This window comes from Rhizophagus irregularis, chromosome 6, assembly GCF_026210795.1.
Source record: "Rhizophagus irregularis chromosome 6, complete sequence".
Taxonomy (NCBI): Eukaryota; Fungi; Glomeromycota; class Glomeromycetes; order Glomerales; family Glomeraceae; genus Rhizophagus; species Rhizophagus irregularis.
Window position 1 is genome coordinate 3,325,187 of NC_089434.1, and position 19,599 is coordinate 3,344,785.

Below are 19,599 nucleotides of genomic sequence, written 5' to 3' on the forward strand. Positions count from 1 at the left end.
TTCCAGTTATTCACTCCTCGAATCCAAATTTAAGACGATAATGAGTATTTCATAAATTGCATAGAAGATACTTGGAGGGTATTTCTGAAGGAAATATATTGTTCATTCTGTAAACTAGTAGAACTGAGAATAGCTTAGGGGTCTTTAGTCTTAGTCTATAAGGATCTTATAATTTTATCATGAGACAAAATACGAAATAATTGGAATTCCGGATGAGTCGATTATGTGATCAAGGTGAGGATTATCTTTCTGGTTTATGATGCTTTATGGCTTAAATAGCATCATTCCTACAAGACTCTCTACGAACTGGCAAATTATTCTGATCGTATGTTTCGCCACTTTGTATGAATTTCTCATGTAATAAATTTAACATTTATATTTTATTCTAGGTATCTGAAACTTATTTGTGTTGTGGAAGACAAAGTGCATCGACTAATACGTGAAGGCTTCGTTCAAAATATCAATTTAACTTGAGCTCGTTTGAAACGATTAAATAAAAAAAATGAAAACAGAACGATCATGATTTCGATTACCTTTATGGCACTATCACAACCGGTATATATTACTAAAGTGTTACTACGTCTTTGTCCATTTCTCACTTATAAGTTGTATTTTATTAACTATTTTTTTTCGTTATATACGGCTCGAAAATTGTATTTTTTCTTTGCAGTCCTAGCATGATTTCACAGAGCAGCGGGTATTTCGGAATTGACTTGTATAATTTAGAATAAGCATGGTTTTCATGCTTATATTCTGTCGTTTTGCTATTCGAAAATAATTGTTAATACGAAAAATTCTCATTTTTCATCATTGGATTATTTTTTAGCAAGTTTTGGATTATATCTAGTAATTCTTCGATTTCGAGAGAAATGTTCTTATGCGTTTTAATAAAAAAATCACAGTCTCGTCGTAACTCAAATACCATTAGAATTATAGTTTGTTGTAAGCACACAATTTTATTCTTAGTGATCTATATTACGAAGTATCATTTATATCAAGAAAGATTGTTTAAAAATATTTTACGTCAAATCCTCAATAAGAATAAAAATATGTTATTAAATTACGCGGTTACGATATACGACATAAAAACTATTTAATATTATGATTATCATTATTTGTTTCTTCGCAAAAGTGATGACGTCTAGTCACATTAATAAAATATCAGCATATTAACTAAGATACTTTCAGTAATGGAGATACAAAGTAATACTATCCAACAATAGATGATCGATTACTTTTGACTAGCAAGATATCAATCTCATCCTGCAAACTCTTATAACTAAATGAACGGCTAGTGTAAACGGCTTCTGAATGAATAGGTTTATTCGGTTTCCATTTCATTTTAATATAAATTCGACAGGCTTTGTGGGCAATTTTCAACTGCTGATGAATTTCACTATCAGAATATTTTATTAAATCATAATCTGGATCAAAAAATCCTGACTGATAATCTTTAAAAAAATCACCACTAATTTCAATTAGATATTCACTATTTGGATATCCAAAATCATCCCTTGACCGCCTAAATTTGCACAATCTTTCGATGGATATTAATATTTCACTCGCGGATGGTCGTTTCGAAGGATCAGGATCCCAACACACCTTTATAATATCATTGTATACTAGAGGAGAGTAATGGCATGTTTGTGGGCGAAGACCATCGCAGATATCCAATATTAGATTTACATCATGAGAACGGTCCGCAAATGCAATGATTCCACAAGCTAACTCCCATAAGAGAATTCCAAGGCTGTAAATATCGCCTGCTTGAGAATATGGATTGCCACGAATTATTTCTGGCGCAATATAGGAAATGACCCCATACACTTTGTCTTTTGCTTCTACTGTATCAGTTGGTCGACACATTCCAAAGTCGGAAATGAATGCATTTTCTTCGTTTAGTAAAAGAATGTTTCCGCTATGGAGATCACCGTGGACCCATCCTTTTGCATGAATTTTTTCAAGTTCAGCACATATGGTTTGGGCTATACCCAACTTATTCGGTAATGTAAGGTTATCAAAATTTCGCAATAAATATCGTCGAAGATCACCTTGTGGTGCAAAACGCATTATAAACATATATTCTAATGTCGAGGGATCTTGTGTGATCCCGTACAAATGACAAAAATCGAACTGGGCTTGAACCTAAATATGTAATAAGAGAAATTACCATCATATATATAATAATTCTAATTTATAGGGAATTTGTACCTCTAAAAGAAATGTTTGCGTAAATTCCATTTCACCTTTCAGTTTCTTTAGAGCAACTGTACATGGACCAGTTCGATAATGATATACATTTTTTCTCGTCTTATCATATTTATCCTCTTCTTCCAGAGATGATTTAATTCCCCAACTCCACATTGCAGAAAACACCGTACCAAATCCACCTTCACCAATCTTCTTTATTTGGGACAAAGAGTTGTGTGGAACCCATTCAGGATACCGTTCGTATGGAGAAAAAAGTTGTGTTTCCTGTATGAAGCTATCAATTAGTTCATTCCCACTGGTCCAACTCGAAAACTTGCCGTGCAAAACTCGATGAAGACAATTATCGCAAATGTATGGCAAGTTTAAGTCGCATTTAGGACCCAATGATGATTCAAGTTCTGGGTTTAGACTTTTAAGGTATCTTATTCTCTCTGGATCTAATGTTTTTGGAAATTCATTATCAGACATTCGAAAGTTACACTCTATTTGTGGATTCTTTCCCTTTAGTTTAAAAAGTTCGAGGACGTGCTGTTTTTCCATAGTGGAGTGTTAACAAATACATATTTCAGCCTGCTTGAACGGAATAACTCCATTAAAAAGTGTATTTTTCATTGTAAAAAAAAGTCTAAACTGTAGATCAGACCTATAATCATATCAGAATGGATATAATAATTTTTTATACTGCTATAATACTGTACATTTTATGTGATATGTTTCAAAATAATTTTAATTCTTTAATGTTCTAAACTTTAAAAAATATTGAAAAAGTCCATAAATTATTGATAATTTAATTAATTTATTTTTACAAGAGAATCTGGTACTTAAATATCATCAATCAAATATTTTTAAAGACAGAACAATTCAATGTAGAACTTTAACTCATAATTTTAAACAAACCTGCATGTCGGAGAATAGGTTATATTGAAAAAAATTAATTTTTTATCCATAGTTTGAAAGAAAATCAAATGAATGTATATGTATTTATAATAGCAATTGCGACTTAAAATAATTAGTTGTTGACATTTCTACATTTTTTTACCAAAATGAATTATTTTGAAAATAAAGAAAATTAAAAAATAATTTTGAAAAATCTATAAATCTATATATAATCTTAAAATTAATGCATTTAACAAAGGGTATACAATATAATATTTTATTAAAAAAAGGTGTAACGTTAGTCGCCATTTGATCTTTATGAGGTATTGAAATATACTACTCATAGGATATTAAAAAAAAATGCTTCTTTGACTATAATAATATATCAATATTTTAAAGTAGTTCTAGAACTAAAAAGTAAAAATCCTTGATTTCAATGAATATTATTGAATTCTACTGCAATCCTGTATAAAATTTACATCTTTTCATTACGGATCATTGAATTAAAATTATTATTTATTATTTAAGCGTTGTCTTAAACTATCATTTTTACATATTCACAATTTGAGTATAGCTCAAAGAGGGACAATATCAAATCATTTTAGAAGAAACACAGCCTCCATTAATAATTAATATAAATCAGTAATAGTAAACTAAAAAAAAATCAGAGAATTAGTTTAACTTTTAACTTGAATTTCAGATCATGAAATTTTAGTGATATTTTCACATCCATTATCTTCATGATACACTTGGCCACTATCTACCTCCATCAGTTAGCAAATTGAGTTACCTTTTTCTTTTTCTGCTTTAGAATAATGTAATACCAATCCATTACAATCGAAAAATCGATTAAAACGAGTCATGATTAGGAATATTCATATTTCAAATTTTGTTATGAAAAAATTTTAAGATATTAAACATATATTTTCGTTGCATATGCTTAAACAATATCGTAAAATGAAAAAGAGTATTCGAACTAAAGATATAAGTAAAGTTCCGGCTTACCATTAGTTTGAGTATTAAAATGTTACTCTCCAGCGTAACAAGACATATTTTTAATTAAAAAATAAATATTTTGTTTTTTCTAAAAGAAATTAGACAAATAAGTCAAGTTATTATTTCCTTTATAGTTTATCTTTTCACGTCATGTTTGAGATATTTGGGTATCTAAAATAGTTTATAATTATTATAATTATAAGATAAAGGAAAAATATTACAAAAAAAAAACTTTTGTTAATAAAGCGTCATGTTAGCATGTGGTCATCCAATGTAAAAATAACCAATAAACTTTCCTGTACATCTAAAGTGAATTCATAATGATCTCTTCACGCATAATCCTGCATACGTTAAAGAAGTGTGATGATGATTGACAAAAGCAGATATTTTTATCTAAAATTTTTGATATAAAAGTCCAGCCACTGAAGCGGTTTTTTCATTTTATTTTGAGCTTATCGCTTCTTTACTTTTTTAATCATTATATTATCAAAAAAAAAAAATGTTTAGATAAAATTTCAAAATTATATTTTATAATTATATTTATTTCTTAATAAAATAAGCGAATAAAACTTACCAAAAAGAAATGCGTATAGTGCTGCTATTAATCCCCATGCACCACCTATTAAATCCAGTCCACTTAAGTACTAAATAGAATCGAATTTAATAATTTTTGTTTTTCATAGTAAGAAAAAAGTTCCTCAATATAATAAAAGTACTTACTGTCTTTGATCTTTTTATTAATTAAATATATAAGTTGTTTTTAGTTTAATAACTGAAATAAAGAATTATTTAATAATGACTATAATATTATTATATATATACAAACCTAACTTCTTTATCTACTCGAATGACATTTTTGCTCTTAGGTTTTATATTAAAAGATATTAAACTACCCTCCGTCGATTTATATAACAACGGCCCTCCAACTAAAGAAAATAAGAATAAATAGTAAATATAATATTATTGGAATTAATAAAATAATATGACTTACCTAAAGTAGATTCAATATTTGATTTCTGTTCATAAGTTGGAGGGACACCAAAATCGTTCATCCAATTTGGTTTCATTGATTCTCTAATTACACGAGAATATGGAAAATCGTAAAACTACGAAAAAAGACTTGTTAGTAATCTCCCATAAATATTTCATGCTTAATATTAAGAAAATTCCAAACACCTGAGCTGGCTTTATTTTATACATATTCAACTCATAAATTGAATCGTCATATGCAGTCATTTCCTTCAATAATTTATGATATATATCATATTCTATGATAATACAAAAAACTATTAAATATTTATATATGAAATTTCGAATATAAATTTTAATAATACCTGAATCAAAAGCAATGATCTTTCCAAGAAACAGTGAAAGAAAGATCACAAACTCAGGAAACGTAAATCCTAATTCCCACCAGCATTTTAATTATAAGATATTTGTCTGAATGGTAAAAGCCTCAGGACCTTTTGCGCAACAGAATTTATGTCGTCTAATATCTTCTATTACCTAGAATTCAAAATTAATATCCATAAAACTCTCACAACAAATATTTTAATTTGGTCGAACCGTTTCAATTTTTGCGAATAACAAAATCACTATCATAGTCGACGAATTTAATTATATTAAAATAAACCCTCAAGTAGAAAATAGAATAAATTAATTACTAATAATTATATATTTAGCAAAATTTCAATTTTAAATATAATTTGTAATATTAAATTTTAGGTTCTTTCATAAGTTCTGCCAAGTTGTAAATAAAGCAAAATAAATGTGTAATGTGTAATTTATATATATATATAAATCCAATAATTTACAATAAAAATAAAAAATTTTTTTTTAATAGTTTATTTTTTGGGATATTTTCACACCCATCATCTTTATCGATGATTTATTTACTTACTTGCCCAATTTCATCAATTTTAATATGGTAAGATTATTTTATTTTTCCACGCGCATATTTGAACCGCCAAATTTTTTATTTTAACTTAAATTCTCTGGTTTTTTTAGTTTACGAAATGCAACAATCACTAATGTATATTAATGGAGATTACGTTTCTTCTAAAATGATTTGATCTGTCGTGATTCAAGTTGCGTTCTATCTATCTTGTCCTATACTCTAATTGTATAAAAATGTAATTGAATATGCAAACAATGGCAGTTTAAGTAATAATAGATAATAGTTTTAACTTTTAACTCAATGATTTGGAATGAAAAGTTGAAAATTTTATACAGGATTGCAGTAGAGCTTAATAATATTCATTGAAGTCAAGGATTTTTGCTTTTTAGTTCTAGATTTAACGCTCTTTACTAATGACTTTAATATTTTGAGATATTATTGTAGTTAGAATTTCATAAAGAAGCATTTTTTTTGATATTCTATGAGTCAAATCAAATAACATATCGTATGACCTATGTTAAATGCATTAATTTAAGAAAAGCAAACATCCTTTTTTTCATTTATTTCCTATTATTTGAACTAATCACCATAGACTAATTAAACGATACAATAATTTTCTATACTGTTATACATTTTACATAACAATAGAGTTCACTCGATATATATCAAAATAATTTTAGTCCTTATAATGTTTTTAGAAATATTGAAAAAAAAGTCCATAAATTAACATTGATAATTTAATTAAGAATACCATTCTTTTATTTAAATTGATGCCATTCGAGATATTCCAACTGCGGCTTGTCAACTTTAAATATTTATTTATATAATATAATGAAAATGAATACATAATAAAAATACATAAAAAATACAGATAAGAAATAATAAGAATATAAATTAGATGAAAAAATTTAGTTACTAAAGTTATTAAAATCAAATGAATCATTTAAACCAAAAGTATTTTGAGAGTGAGTTTGCGAGTTTTCAGTAACGATATTTGGGGTAGAGTCTTGTGGAAACAAATTTTGTAAATCCAAATTAGCTAAATTTACAGAATTAGGTATAACGATGATTTTAAATCCGGGAATACTAAGTCTAAAGATTTCAGAATTATTCGGTTGAGGAGTATTTTGGAATTGAATATCATCAAGAGGTGAGTTATACTGCGGCGCGTAATATGATGCAGTGAACGTAGGATCATCGTATTGAGCTGAAGTACCAAGTTGATTATCCATAAGAGAGGAGGACTCTTCGTAATTGCCAGTTGTGTAAGTTGTCGTATCTGAAGGGTCGCGAGAAATATTAAAGTAATTATTATATGGAACATTTGGAGTATGTTCCATTTGATTATGTTCCATTTGGTTACGTTCCATTCGAGAATGCTCCATTTGGATCACATTTGTTGGTTGTTGTAAATGATTGTTTCCATCATTAATAATTTCAGTAAAATCCAAATCGAATCCATGAGCCATCGTAAAAACTTTTTGCACTATAAAAAAATTTTGAAGTTTATTATTTTTTTCTTCAAAGTGATAATTGCACCAAATATGTATATTAGATATGTTATAAAACTATATTTATCTTAAGAGAGAAACTTTTATATTTTTAATGTTCAAAAAATAAGGCCTTTTAAATAGATTTTTTTAAAATAATAAAAATATTTTAGTGTAAACCTAATAAAATAATATGTATACCAATAAAAAAGCCACTATACCTACTATACATTAATCGGAAAGTATCGATTTAGGTTTAGCGGGTGACACACGTATGGCCCCTATTAAGAAAATTCAATTTTGATAAAACTGATACAAAAAATTTACCCCTATTTGGACAATGAGTTTTAAAACTTTAAAAATTCACACTGATCTCTTAATAGGAAAAAATACCCTGTAGGCTAATCAATTAAGATTTCGTAATAGAAAAAAAGAAAATTCACAATCCATCAATTTTTGCATAATATTCACTTCAATCTATCCAAAATAAGCAAACAAAATTCTGTAATTAGAATTTGTGAATTATGGTACTTTAATATTGATCGTTTCAAATTTAGAAAATAAAAATATAGTCAACTGAAAAATTAAAAAGGTAAACAATCTCTGAATTTAATGCAAGCAAAAACCACATTTTATTTTTTGTGAAACAAGAAGGTGCAAGTTATTTTTAAAATTCCTATATAAAGTGTTCAATAATTATGCATTGAAACCGTTACCATTCGTCAGTGATGCACGTGATACATAAAGGATCGCACGTCCGAAATGTGTGACAGGTTACGCCGAAATCGGTGACAATAACAGGTGACAAATAAGGGTTGGACCACTAAAAAAAACTGTCCCTCAGATAAATAGTAGCCCTGTTCATTTCCGGTCGGTCGCATTTTTCGGTCAGATTTAAGTTAATTTTGATTGGGCTGATCAGTTTGTACAACGCAACCATTTTCTGAACTTTTAGCCCAATTTTTTTGGGGGGTTTTTTGGTCGAACGCCAAAAAATAACCAACCAAAATTAGATAATTTCTGTTTACGTGACATTTAAGAAAAAAATATATATCAATATAAGGAGTTCGAACTAAATTTCAATCTAAAGCAGTTCAATTTGCGATCGAAAATAAAAAAATTTTATTGGATAATTTTTGTACAACAAAATCCGACCGAAAAATGCATCCGACCGGAAATGAACAGGGCTAGTGTTTTTGAACCTCGGGCTTGCACGTGATCATGTGACGCTAAATGACGCTAAACATCACTCCTTACTCTAATATATTCGGCGTAACCTGTCACACATTCCGGACCGGCTAAAGGATCAACGGATGACATCGATTATCAAAATAACTCATACTCATTTCCATGCTTTTTTTTTTTGACTGTACACGTAATCTGTTTTCTTGAAAGAAGGTTAATGTAAAATTATGAAATAGTACATTTTTGGTTTGTCTCACTCTGATTGCGCTGATTGGCCATAAAAATCAATAAAAAAAAAAGAAAAAAAAAGATCAAAATAAAGAAAATCATGAGTACAACGGATTCACAAAGCCGATATGTAAGTTTTAAGATTGTAAATTTTCAAAAGAGAAAAAAAGAATGTAATTTATGCAAAGAATAAATTATTCAATCTGACACCAATCGACCATCAATCGGGTAGATAAATCCGATTCACGAGAACCTATGACTGAATTTGGTCCGCTCTACTCAAGTTTGTTAATATTCTGATAATGTCACCAAGACCAAAATGCTGTGGATTTTGATAACTCAGCAGTGATATAATAACTTGAACAGTTACATCTCTTCTCTTCAAGAGAGCGTCGTCATGTATACTATGCTGCGCAATGTAATTTATTTTTAACTGCATTAATTAAATTTTGAATACTTACAATATATTTCGCTTACTTCATCATATTGTAAAATATAATAATGTTGATAAATCCCAGGTCATGCTTTCAGGATTTCGCCTATTTCGCCAGTTTACTATTTTATTCAATCCGAATAATCATATATTACCCTTAATTGCCACCCACATCACATCACATGTTAAAATCAAATAGATATGAGCAAAATATATATTTCTTAGACATGATAATTTTGCAGTTGTCAGCACTATAATGTAAATAATAAAAGTAAAAAAAAATAAAATAATACAACAATTAAAAAAGAAAAAAAAGTCAGATTGAGAAATCAAGCAGAATTAAAAAGATTGAACGTATTACTACGAAAAAAATAATGTGCTACTAATCAGGTTAACTGGGGTAGATTGTTCTTTAAAGTAAATTTTCTTGACAAATGATTTCGTCCAGTCGATAATTACAGCACCCACAACAAGTTACATCATCTTTTTCTGCGGCTGTAACACGGCATTCGAATTTATTCTTCATAAATTACAAAATCTATTAGATTAAATTTGCTAACTTATTCAGATTTATAAAGAGAAATAAAAATGAAATACTTGCATTTATGGATTTTTCTATTCCTTCACTTGCTCTGTTTGCTCTCTTTTCGTATTTACCAGAAATTCTTTTAACGTGTAGTTGATTTTTTGGTTCAAAACGGGCTTATAGCGTCACCCGTGTGAGTTGAGTGAATACCAGCAGTCGTTGGGGTTCTGTGAATTTTGTGAAAACGCTGGGTCCGAACATTCGCGAAACATTATGCAGATATATTAATCAAATATTGAAAATTTGGAAAGTTTTTATAAAAAAAAAATCAGAACTTCAGATATATTTATTACGCAACGCAAAGAGTCATTTGATAATAACTTCCCAGCACGTGACTGTGATCAATTAGTCTGTGCTGCGAAAGGATACGTAAAGAAATCTCTACTGACATATATTATACATATTTATACCGCAAAGATTTGTTATAAATATGATGAAATAAGTCAGCCATAACCTTGGGTATTCAAAGAATGCGTACTCAGATTCATTTTTTGAAAATATTATAATTTTCGGATTATATTATTTTTTGGGCGTGCTAAAATTGATATGCCCTAATTTGAGTAAACATAAAAATAATATTAATATCATAGTTAATGTCCATTGACATAAATGTTATACATTAAATTGCAATGTTGTCAGAATTTCTTTATTAAAAACCCATCTGGTCTATAATCCAAGGGAGAAGTATATTTTGTATTCTTTTAATCGCTTCATTCCTGTGATTAGTGAAACTGGCTAATATATATATACTGTATATATATAAAGCAAAAATTTGGGCTTCGCCCAGTTTCACTGGAGTATACGAACAATTAATCCGTGCATGTGAGCTCCACTCAGTTTCACTAAATTACTTTCTCTGGTTTCGTAATCATGCCCATGATCTACCGATTCGCCGCAATTGTAACATTTATCGTTCATTGATAATATTAATACATCTTTTAAATGTAACATTTGCTGCCGGTGAGTAGTCATCATGTTAATGGTGTTATTTTGATGAATCAAATCCTATTAATAAATAGTACTACGTGTACATTAAAGAAAAAAAAAATATTATTAATATATATTTGAATCATTTCTTCATAAAATATTATCCGCTCTGTAACCTACGAGTCTTTCTGATGTAGCCATTGTCATAATACTACAAATTTGGATCATTTCGTATTCTCATAAATATTTACCAACGTAATAAAATTTGATTAATATGATAAAAATCCTATTATTATCGTTACTGAATATATAAATACATAATTGTCCAGAGGATATGTACGTTCAACACAAAACCATGTCAATGTTCGTCTGATCATGGCTCTATATAAAGAAAACTCAATTTTTACCATGGAATTCGCTTGCAGGATATGAAGTTTTACCGCGAACTTTTTTCAACGCATCGTTTAGGATGAGGATATGAAGGTGATTTAGGAAAAAAAGTATCGAGACATCTATTTTAGATATTCATTTATTAACTGTTTATGTTTAATTGCATTTACCAATAGCTTTTTAGATTTTAAATTAAATTGATTGAGTTTAATAAAATATATAAATATCAAATTAAGTATTATATTCAATTATTTATTTATTTATTTTGTTTCATTCATTGTGTTTCTACTTCATTTGCGAAGAATCAAAGTTTCAATGATTCTTAAATATAAACATGATTAGTTAAAAATCATGTGATTCTTAAATTTTTTAAAATTAGCCAATCAGAAGTCTTTCCACCATAAGTCTAATTTTAATATTTATCACATAAATTTGTCCTCTAATTGTTACAATCGCTGCAAACAATAATTATAGCTCCTATTTAAATAATCATATTACTTATTTAATTCATTCCTTTTACCTTTATTAAAAATAAAATGCTTACAATATAATAAAATTTGATAATACAGGTATAGTTTCTTTTTTTTTCAGTAGAATAGTAAATTTTAAAACTTATCATCTTATAAGAAAACTCTTTCATATATTTTGAACTTAAAAATAATTATCAAAGAAAAAAGGGCGTAATTAAATTCAAACAATAATAAAATTTATACCTAATCGAGCGACTGCGGTGTACCTCATATACTCTTTTATACTATAAATAAATTGAAAGTTTACATAAAGTTTATATCATAGGTTTAACGAAAGCTTGAGAGAAAGTACAATAATATATATACATAAATATTAATTGCTATTTGTAAAAGAAATAATAAAATAAATTCCATAATCGTTCATTCATAAAAGGATATATTTTCTTATATAATAAATTTAAAATGGACATCATGTATATTATAGTAACAGGAGAAAAAATAACTTATTCGTGTTAAAAAGTTTTACAATCAAATGAAATTCTAAATTATGATCAATCACGTGAATTTCTCTGTCCTCACATGACTTCATCCAATAAAATCGCAAATTTTTTACAAGGTTTAAAAGGTAGACCCATTAAAAAATTGATTTGTGAATGGATCATTCGAAATTTGTGTTGGTAATCGTATAAATCGATTTGGTATAAGTGTTTTATATCTAAAATGTTGATATCGACGTCTCCGAATAATACGAGCGACGTAAGACGATGAGACGATAGTAGGATAGTATAAACGAGTTGAAGTATCAGGTTGATTATCCCGAGAATTGTTTAAAACATCTGACGAAATATGATCCATTTGGGCTTGTAAATGATTATCGTAAAAAATATAGGAAATAAATTTAGAAATATAATAGGTAACTTTTAAGAAAGCTGAATTATTATAGTTATTATTTTTTGTAAGCAACACTTAATAAGTATATCCACATGTCTTAATAAGCGTATCTCTTTTTTTTTGTTCTCTCAAATAATTTCTCTATAAAGAAAAAGTATATTAACTAATGAAAACCATAGAAGAAAATTATTTAAAGAAAAAAAAATAATGAATATTTTTTTTTATTAAAAAATTCTCTAAAGCGACTTTTTATAATTTTTTTTTATTATTTAAACATTTATTTCCTAATATATTAATTTTCAACTCAGATAAATATTTTATTTTATTTTTTTTTATTATTTTTTTTTATTTTATATTATTTTATTTATTTTTGGCTTATCAATTTCATTATTCCGAGTCATATCTGAGACAAGTTACCGTAGATCGAATTATACCGAATATCATTGTTCTGAACAAATTTTATTTTAAAAAATTATTGTGTCAAATGCAAATGCAAGTTTTTATTTATGGAAATATACTCGCAAGCTTCACGAGCAAAAATATCGCATGGCGCTTAATTGTCACACAATAATTGCATCCCAATAACTAAAACCAAATTAATTGAATTATACATAGTTTATTTATGCATTGTGAAACTATATTTTCAATAAGATTATTCATTTTTTATTGTTTTCTATCCCCATAGAAAAGATATACTAATGGAAATTGTAGAAGAATTTATTAAAATAAATAAATAATATATATCTTCTTTTTAAAAATATCCTACAAAGCGATTTTTTTATAATAAAATTTTTTTCGGATACAGTATATAATTTTTCTAATATATTGATTTTCAGCTCTTTTTTCATTATATTCAAGAAGTTGATCTAGATCATATTGATTATGATGGTAATTTGTCGTTAAAAAAATTTTTTATATCAAATCAATCAAATCATTATGTACGAGACCCTACCGAAAAAAATTTTTAATTTAACTGAAACTTGAAAAGGAGTTAAACATCCGTTGTATGATTAAGTTACTAAATTTGGATGTAATTTAGTAACGCCAATCAGTAATTAAGTACGAAAAAATTAATGCTACAACGAATTTTATTAGTTAAATCTGAGTAAATGATTTCCAGATTATTGTATAACATTCTAATTAAATGGAATTTTTCGTCCGAAAAAAAAAATCAATTAAGGTTCAAAAAAATTTTCTTTATTATGCGTTCCTTTTGTTATCTGCTTATGATGATAATGGATAAAATCATATTATTGAAGGATCACAGCAAAGGCAGGTGCAACAAAGGGATGGACTTTTATCATCAACATATTTCCGGCTCGCATAGTTATAATTTCCTTTTTTAAAAAGTCTTTTAAATTATATATTGTAATTTGTTATACCTGACAAATGAAATCAATGTTCTCATTATAACTAGATTTAGAAATATTAAGTAACACTTTTATTATATATAACGAGCCCAAAAATTTAATGCGTTATTTCTATAAACTGTTATCATTGGTCCTCAAGTTAGGCCGGTACTAGTCCTGAGTAAAGAAACTCTTTACTCAATAAATTACAAACTTATGATATAGTAAAAAGCTTTTCGGATGAGCAACTTATGTGAAAAAACCTGGATCATCCATCACCCATTTAGCAATTTGCTGTTCCGAAAGCATTACCAAATTTAGAGTAAACTAAATCTAAGCCATTATATTTTTTATAACCCGATAACTTTTTGTCAGCACTATACTAAAAAATAATTTTCTATTTATTTTATTACAAAAAATATTTAGTTTCTAATATGTTAATTTCACAATTCGGATTGTTATGTCACTTTGTTCCCTGAGTCATATCTGAGTAAGTGTAACAAGTTAGATCGAATTATATCAAATATCATTGTTCTGTTAAAAGAAAATTACCAAATTCAGCAAAGAAACAAATTTCATTTAAAAATTTATTTAATGTTAATGTCAAATGCAAATGCGCTTAATTGTTACACAATAAGCTACAATAAGTATAATAAATATCTAAGCCGAATTAATTGAAATTATAATAATGATTGATTATTATTCAGTTATTTATGTATTGTGAAACTATATCTCATTTCTCAATAAGATTATTCATTTTTTATTGTTTTTCAAAATAATTTCCCCATAAAGAAAAGATATACTAATGAAAATCGTAAAAGAATAAATATTATTAAAATAAATAATTAATAATATATGAATAATATATGTATTCCTTTAAAAAAAATCATACAAATCGATTTTTTTATAATAAATTTTTTTTCGGATCATATACATAATTTCCTGATATATTATTGAATTCCATCTCTTTTTTTTTCGTTATATTCCGAGTAAAATTAAGAAGTATGATGGTAATTTGTCTTTAAGAAAATTTTTTTTTTAAAAAAAATTTTTTCATATCGAATCAACCAAATCATTATGCATGAGAAATTATTCTCTACCGAAAAAATTTTTAATTTAATTGAAACTTGAAAGGAGTTAAATATCCGTTATATGATTAAATTACTAAATTTTGGATGTAACTTAGTAACGCCAATCAAGCACTAATCAAGTACGAAAAAAAATTAATGCTATAACGGATTTTGTTATCAAGAATTAAATCCGAGTAAATAAAGATTTCCCGATTATTATTTAACCTAAATGGAATTTTTCGTCCGAAAAAAAAACAATTAAGGTTCAAAAGAAATTTCTTTATTATGCATTCCTTTTATTATCTGCTTATGATGATAACAGATAAAATCATATTATTGAAGGATCACAGCGGAGGCAGGTGCAACAAAGAGAAGAACTTTTATCATCAACTTGTTTCTGGCTTATGTAGTTATAATTTCCTTTTTAAAAAAATAATATGATTGTAATTTGTAAGTGAACTTTTAAATGAAAATCAATGACTACCAAATTTAGAGTAAATTAAATCTAAGCCATTATGCAACAATTGCATCATGTCAATCAATATATGGTTTAGAATTTTATTAAATCCGGTTAAGTTAGTTTGGTTGATTGGTTTGTGAAATTTTTTTTTCTTTGTCCGATAACAAATCAAAGTAAAATTTTGTTTTACTATACGGTAATTTAGTAATTAATATTTTATGTATTATCGTTCCTTTTGTCATCCGTTTTTAACAATGAAAAAACAAACTCCTGAATTAGATCTGAGTAAATTTAGGAATACTCCTCGTAATATATATATATATATTTTATTTTTTAAAAAAAAAATTTTATTTATTTTATTACAAATCATATATTTAGTTCCTAATATATATAATAATTTCAACACTTTTTTTTTTGCTATGTCACTTTATTCCCGAGTCATATCTGAGTAAATTAACAAATTATACCGAATAACATTACTTTGTTTAAGAAAATTACCAAATTAAGCAAAGAAGCAAATTTTATTTTGATGTTTATTTATGAAAATATACAACATAGCCACATTTGATATTTGGCGCAAAAATATTGTATGATCGCTTTAATTGTCACACAATCATAATTGTCTCCCTTACGATTAAATACCTAAATAATTAAAATTAATTGAAACTTTAATAATGAATAAATGGAATTCCCCAATATCCATGAATAATTATATTTTTATTCAAGTTATTTATGTACTGTATTGTGAAACTATATCTTATTCTCAATAAGATTATTCGGTTTGTATTGTTTTCTTACAAAATAATTCTTACAAAATAATTTCTCCATAAAGAAAAGATATACTAATGAAAAATATTATTAAAATAAATAACTAATAATATATGAATAATATATGTATTCCTTTAAAAAAAAAAATCCTACAAAGTAATTTTTTATAATAAAATTTTTTTTTCGAATCATATATATAATTTCCTGATATATTATTAATTTTCAAGTCTTTTTCGTTATATTCGAATATGATGGTAATTTGTCATTAAGAAAATTTTTTTTTAAAAATTTTTTTCATATCGAATCAATCAAATCATTATGCATGAGAAATTATTCTCTACGTAAAAAAATTTTTTAATTTAATTGAAACTTGAAAGGAGTTAAATATCCGTTATATGATTAAGTTACTAAATTTGGATGTAACTCAATCAATAATCAAGTACGAAAAAAATTAATGTTACAACGAATTTTATTATCACGAGTTAAAATCTGAGTAAATTTTAATAGTAATTTCTAGTTTATTGTTTAACACTTTAAATGGAATTTTTCATCTGAAAAAAAAATCAATTAAGGTTCAAAAAAATTTCTTTATTATGCATTCCTTTTGTTATTTGCTTATGATGATGGATAAAATCATATTATTAAAGGATCACAGCAAAGGCAGGTGCAACAAAGGGATGGACTTTTATCATCAACTTGTTTCTGGCTTATGTAGTTATAATTTCCTTTTTAAAAAAGTCTTAAAATAATATGATTGTAATTTGTAAGTGAACTTTTTAACTATAAATGAAAATCAATGACTAATCCAAAATTTTAATCATTTTACTGTAGACCTGAGTAAAGAAAAATCTTATTTAGAATTTATCGAATCTAATTCAGAATAAATCATCCCGATTAGTGATTTGTTGTTTATTTAATTTATGTTAAATAGAATGAAGCATTACCAAATTTAGAGTAAATTAAATCTAAGCCATTATGCAACCAACAATTGCATCATGTCAATCAATATATGGTTAAGAATTTTATTAAATCCGGTTAAGTTAGTTTGGTTGTTTGGTTGTTTGGTTGTTTGAATTTCAACTCTTTTTTTTTTTGCCATGTCACTTTGTTCCCGAGTGGTCGAGTCATATCTGAGTAAATTAACAAATTATACCGAATAACATTGTTTTGTTTAAGAAAATTACCAAATTCAGCAAAGAAGCAAATTTTATTTTGATGTTTATTTGAAAATATACAACATAGCCACATTTGATATTGATGCATGGTCGCTTTAATTGTTACACAATAATTGTCTCTCTTACGATTAAATATTTAAATTAAAATTATTGAAACTTTAATAATGAATGAATAGAATTCCCCAATATATATATTCATATTATTCAATATATAATTTATTTATGCATTGTGAACTACATGTATACCTCAATTTTCAATAAGATTATTCGGTTTGTATTGTTTTCTTACAAAATAATTTCTCCATAAAGAAAAGATATACTAATGAAAAATCGTAAAAGAATATTATTAAAATAATATATTCCTTTAAAAAAAAATCCTATGATGGTAATTTGTCGTTAAGAAAATTTTTTTTTTAAAATTTTTTTCATATCGAATCAATCAAATCATTATGCATGAGAAATTATTCTCTACTGAAAAAATTTTTAATTTAATTGAAACTTGAAAGGAGTTAAATATCCGTTATATGATTAAATTACTAAATTTTGGATGTAACATAGTAACGCCAATCAAGCACTAATCAAGTACGAAAAAAATTAATGCTATAACGGATTTTGTTATCAAGAATTAAATCCGAGTAAATAAAGATTTCCCGATTATTGTTTAACCTAAATGGAATTTTTCGTCTGAAAAAAAAAACAATTAAAGTTCAAAAGAAATTTCTTTATTATGCATTCCTTTTATTATCTGCTTATGATGATAACAGATAAAATCATATTATTGAAGGATCACAGCGGAGGCAGGTGCAACAAAGAGAAGAACTTTATCATCAATTTGTTTCTGGCTTATGTAGTTATAATTTCCTTTTTAAAAAAGTCTTTTAAAATCATATGATTGTAATTTGTAAGTGAACTTTTTAATTGATAAATGAAAATCAATGAAATCAATGACTAATCATTTTATTGTAGACCTGAGTAAAGAAAAATCTTATTTAGAATTTATCGAATCTAATTCAGAATAAAAACCCTGAACTATCCCTGATTAGTGATTTGTTGTTATTTAACTTGTATATTATATATAATGAAGCATTACCAAATTTAGAGTAAACCAAATCTAAGCCATTATGCAGCAATTGCAACAATTGCATCATGACAATCAATGTATTCTGAGTCAGATCTGAATCCGGTTAGTTCGGTTAATTGGTTGTCAAATTTTCAGTGCGAAAAATCAACTATATAACAAATAAAAGTAAAATTTTGTTTTACTATACTGTAATTTAGTAATATTTTATATATTATCGGACCTTTTATCATCCATTTCTAACAAAAAAAAAATGTGCACAACAATAGTAAAAAATGAAATAAACTGTTATCAGTTCCCGAATTAGATCTGAGTAAATTTATGAATACTCCTAGTAAAATATATATATATTTTATTTAAAAAATAATTTTTTATTTATTTTATTACAAATCATATATTTAGTCTTTAATTGTCACACAATAATTGTCTCCCCTACGATTAAATACCTAAATTAATATTAATTGAATAGAATTTCCCAATATTCATGAATAATTATATTATTCAATATAATTTATTTATGAATTGTGAAACTATATCTCATTTCTCAATAAGATTAATTATTCATTTTTTATTGTTTTCTTACAAAATAATTTCTCCATAAAGAAAAGATATACTAATGAAAAATCGTAAAAAGAATATTATTAAGATAAATAACTAATAATATATGAATAATATATGTATTCCTTTAAAAAAAATCCTACAAAGCAATTTTTTATAATAAAATTTTTTTCGGACCATATACATAATTTTCTGATATATTATTGATTTCCAAGTCTTTTTCGTTATATTCGAATATGATGATAATTTGTCGTTAAGAAAAATTTTTTTAAAACTTTTTTTCATATCGAATCAATCAAATCATTATGCATGAGAAATTATTCTCTACCGAAAAAGTTTTTAATTTAATTGAAATTTGAAAAGGAGTTAAATATCCGTTATATGATTAAATTACTAAATTTGGATGTAATTAGTAACGCCAATCAAGCACTAATCAAGTACAAAAAAAAAATAATTCTATAACAGATTTTGTTATCATGAATAAATAACGAATTTCCTGATTATTGTTTAACTTAAATGGAATTTTTTATCTGAAAAAAAAAAAAATAATTAAGGTTCAAA

The 19,599-nt window shown here is 26.2% G+C and overlaps 4 protein-coding genes across 4 annotated transcripts; all 4 read right to left on the reverse strand.

The window, feature by feature from the left end:
• Window positions 1–1,077: 1,077 nt before the first annotated feature.
• Window positions 1,078–2,751, reverse strand: OCT59_026480 (uncharacterized protein; the record flags this gene model as incomplete). The annotated part of the gene is made up of 2 exons (XM_025313471.2): window positions 1,078–2,145; window positions 2,212–2,751. The coding sequence occupies 2 exons, from the start codon at window positions 2,749–2,751 to the stop codon at window positions 1,210–1,212; spliced, it is 1,476 nt and encodes a 491-aa protein (XP_025187284.1). The 3' UTR covers window positions 1,078–1,209.
• Window positions 2,752–4,231: 1,480 nt separating this feature from the next.
• On the reverse strand, window positions 4,232–5,319 carry OCT59_026481 (uncharacterized protein; the record flags this gene model as incomplete). Its single annotated transcript, XM_066143189.1, has 6 exons — window positions 4,232–4,254; window positions 4,658–4,727; window positions 4,804–4,813; window positions 4,910–5,009; window positions 5,075–5,189; window positions 5,260–5,319. 6 exons carry the CDS (start codon window positions 5,317–5,319, stop codon window positions 4,232–4,234), a joined length of 378 nt encoding a protein of 125 aa, XP_065992730.1.
• A 1,569-nt stretch (window positions 5,320–6,888) lies between these two features.
• Window positions 6,889–7,449, reverse strand: OCT59_026482 (uncharacterized protein; the record flags this gene model as incomplete). The annotated part of the gene is made up of 1 exon (XM_025313472.2): window positions 6,889–7,449. The coding sequence occupies one exon, from the start codon at window positions 7,447–7,449 to the stop codon at window positions 6,889–6,891; it is 561 nt and encodes a 186-aa protein (XP_025187286.2).
• Window positions 7,450–12,307: 4,858 nt separating this feature from the next.
• Window positions 12,308–12,544, reverse strand: OCT59_026483 (uncharacterized protein; the record flags this gene model as incomplete). The annotated part of the gene is made up of 1 exon (XM_066143190.1): window positions 12,308–12,544. The coding sequence occupies one exon, from the start codon at window positions 12,542–12,544 to the stop codon at window positions 12,308–12,310; it is 237 nt and encodes a 78-aa protein (XP_065992731.1).
• Window positions 12,545–19,599: the final 7,055 nt, after the last annotated feature.